The sequence below is a fragment of the Nestor notabilis genome, unplaced genomic scaffold (genome assembly GCF_000696875.1).
Source record: "Nestor notabilis isolate BGI_N333 unplaced genomic scaffold, ASM69687v1 scaffold22222, whole genome shotgun sequence".
Taxonomy (NCBI): Eukaryota; Metazoa; Chordata; class Aves; order Psittaciformes; family Psittacidae; genus Nestor; species Nestor notabilis.
In genome coordinates this window covers 1-3,506 of record NW_009918996.1, presented here as the reverse complement: position 1 = coordinate 3,506, position 3,506 = coordinate 1, and the positions used below count along the sequence as shown (strand labels likewise).

The following is a 3,506-nucleotide window of genomic DNA, read 5'->3' as shown; positions in this document are numbered from 1 at the left end:
AGGCGCGCTGCGCTCCAGAGAGCGTGGGTCGGGTAACGCGCGGCTGGACGCGCCCCCCGCTAATTACCCCGCGTAATTAACGACGTCTGTGGGCGAACAACGCCCGCACCGCACCAGCAACCCGACGCTAACGGAACGCGAAGGGGCGGGGCAGGGGGGCGAGCCCACGGCCGACAGCACGGATTTTTTTTTCCCAGGACAGACACACACACAGCCAAAGCACTGGCGTCTCTAGTATTTATTTCTGTACATCTGCGGCGGCACGTTCACTCCCGAGCCATTAGTTTTTGCTTCTTCAGCTTCTTCTGGGAGATCTGGAAAACAAAGAGGGAAACAAGAAAATTAGAACAGGAGCCTGCAGATCCCCCCTCAAATACCATGTGAGCTCACAGCCGTCACTTGCACAACGTACTTGGAATTGCGAGAAATTCCCTCCCCTGTTCACAAAACCAGACACCGATCATATGTGAATGTAAGTGTCTTGGTAAGTACTAAATCGCCTACAGAATGTCAACTCAATTTGCAATTCCACACTGGTCCAGCAGAGTGGGACAAACCATCCCCGTAACAGAAACCTCAGCAGAGCACGTTCCTCCTCCTCAATGTTGTGTTTACAGTTAATACTGAGGTCGCTCAGAATTGATGTGGGATTTCTTTTCACGGTTGTTCGAAAGGTGTCCTAAGATCATCATCACAGCAACCCCTTCCGCTGCAAACTGCGGTGCGTCCAGCTCCACACCTGCGAACGCTCCCATCCCTGGATGGTGACAAGGCTATGACACTCAGTACCTTTTTCTTTTGAGCAACCTCCTCCTCCGGCTTGGGGACAATCTGCTCCTTCTCAGTGAGGATCATCTCGATGTGGCAGGGGGAGCTCATGTAGGGGTTGATCCTGCCGTGCGCCCTGTAGGTGCGCCGGCGCATCTTGGGGGCCTTGTTGACCTGGATGTGCTCGATGACCAGAGAATCCACGTCAAGACCCTGGGCAGAGGAAGAAATTAAACCTGTCACTGGCTTTTCCTCTTCAAATCAATCATCTCTGCAGGAAAAATGGGAATAACCACCCCTCTATGCACACTGATGCTGTCAAACAGAACAGCTGAACCTGGTGGTGCCACAGAACTAGGGGTTTGCCAAGGAAGCACCAATTTAAGTCAGGAAACCAGACTGCGCTTCCATGTGCCACAACAGATTTAGGAGAGAATACACATAAATATAACCAGAAAATAGAGAAATGGGAGAAGATCTCCCAAAAAATGATGCTGATGGCTCAGGAAAAAAAAAAACTTGGTATTTTTTCATACGTATTCCAAAGGTGTCCTAAGGTAAGTCATCACCGCCATCAAACTTACCAAATTAATGTCACAAAGGTACACACTGCCCACCCAAGATTTTGCTTTGTTTTGTAGTTTATAGGAACACTAAACCACACTTGCTCCAGAGCCATCTCGCTGGGGAGCACAGCCTGACACAAGTGCTCTGTGTCTGTTACACCCACCTTGAGCTCAGCGTTGCTCTCTGCATTCTTGAGCATATGCAGCAAGAACTCCGCGCTTTTCTTTGGCCAGCGACCCTGCGTCCAGCCCCACTGCTTGGCCTGGAAGAAAAGAAAGAGTAAGAAAAGGAAAAACAGGAGAGAAGAAAAAAAAAGAAAAAGGAGAGAGGAAATGAGGAGGGGAAAAAAGGAAGAGGAAAGGGGCAAGACCTTTGTCCCAGTACAACAGTACCTGCCCTTTATGCACCGTTAATTTACCATTACATCCCATTACATTAAATGGATACCAAAATAATTAAATTTGATCAATTACTTGACACTGCAAGTAAATGCAACACTTCCTGTACTAGAATTAAATGAATCTTTTCTCTCTTGAGCAACCTGCTTTAGTGGAAGGTGTCCCTGCCCATGCCAGGGGGTCGAAACTGGATGACCTTTAACGTACCATCAACCCAATGATTTTGTATTTTAGTACACCACCATCACCAGGCTGTTCCTCACTCTGTCTTTCCCTCCCATCAAGCCACCACATCCTTGCCCTGTTTCACCCCAGCCCTCACCTGGGCACATCTACCGACACCCCCATTGTAGCGGCGGAAAGGAACGCACTGCTTCTTCAGGGTGACGTCCTTCAGGTACTTGGTGGCCTTGCGGATGTGCATGCCCTTGATGGCCTGGGCTGTCTCTCGAGTGTTCTGGCAAGACAGAGCACAGCTAAGTCCACTTCAATGCCATCCTTCCAAGTTACAACATGAGTAAAAGCACTCCTTGCTCCTTCCCAGATCCTATTTTTGCTACAATCTCAGTTTAAAAACATCACACACACAAAAACATCTTTTATGCAAAATAACAAGCAACATCTTATTTACTGTTTTTGCTACCTGCTCTTCTAACCCTTGTTATGAGTTTCACTACTGAACTTACAGTTCTGGAGACACCTTTATTGGTTTTTACCCAATACCTAGATCTTTCCCAGCAGAAAAATTAGAATTTTAGTATTCATACTTTTCTTAACTTCTCTTTGGCCACTAATCCCAAAAAGTAAAGAAAAAATCCTTACTAAAATGTCAAATATGACACCTTAGGGAAGCGGTAACAAAACAAACTATGCAAACAAATGACAAACTACGTAGTTGTCTATGTAGAGAATTATAAAAAGGGAGAGAAGGCGCAGGATGAAAAATCGAACTTACCGGAGTTAAAGCATCAGTGCTTGAGACAGCACTGAATAAGAACACCAGAACAACTACAATCCCACCTGGTGATAACAAAATAACAAAATCCCTTTTCTCCTGTGTAATACCAAACAGAAAAGCATCTGCTCAGCTCCAGTTTTCTTGTTAACGCAAAAGTTTCGGTAGCCCAAATCCTCCTACTAAATTCCCTGCAGATGTTTCCCTACTGTGTTGTATTTTCTATATAAGACACGAAGATTTTTAGGGCACACCACCTTACTTTTGATCTATGGATGAAGACCACTACAAGCAGCCAAAGCAAACACAGGCCATGACCTACGCTACCACCCCTAACTATGTAAAGACATAGGTGAGTAAAAGACACGTGTTTCAAAAGAAAACGCTGTAAAACTACCAAAAACCCCTCCCTCAAACCTTGCATTTTTTACTATGCACACGCTGCATACCTTGAAATGCACTCGCAGGTTGGATCCCCGGGACTTGCATGCTGAGGAGAAAAAAAGCACATTTTTTGCAATTAAAACCTTAATGGCTTCAGTAAAGTCCCCCACGACCGTTCACAAAACCCCAACAACTCACATTTCGTGGGGTTTTCCGGGTCCAGAGAGTAGCGCACCATCTTTGCTGCTCAGCTGCAGAAAAGAAGCAATCATAATAACCTGTGTTAAGGTTCTAACGCAAATACGCAGAACCGTTCACCTCATGCCAAGTAGCTGCTCAGAAACTACGCGTTATCTTTCACAGTTAAATCCGAAGGTGTCCTAAGGAAGTCATCACTGCAGCCGCGGCCTCGGCCTCCGCCATGGGCCTGCTAC

General features: G+C 46.4%; 1 protein-coding gene across 1 annotated transcript; it reads right to left on the bottom strand.

Annotated features, from left to right (window-relative positions):
* Window positions 1–237: 237 nt before the first annotated feature.
* On the bottom strand, window positions 238–3,319 carry RPL17 (ribosomal protein L17). Its single transcript, XM_010010024.1, has 6 exons — window positions 3,271–3,319; window positions 3,138–3,178; window positions 2,056–2,190; window positions 1,499–1,597; window positions 790–981; window positions 238–314 (listed from the first exon to the last, which is right to left on the bottom strand). The coding sequence occupies exons 1-6, from the start codon at window positions 3,308–3,310 to the stop codon at window positions 267–269; spliced, it is 555 nt and encodes a 184-aa protein (XP_010008326.1). The 5' UTR covers window positions 3,311–3,319; the 3' UTR covers window positions 238–266.
* Window positions 3,320–3,506: the final 187 nt, after the last annotated feature.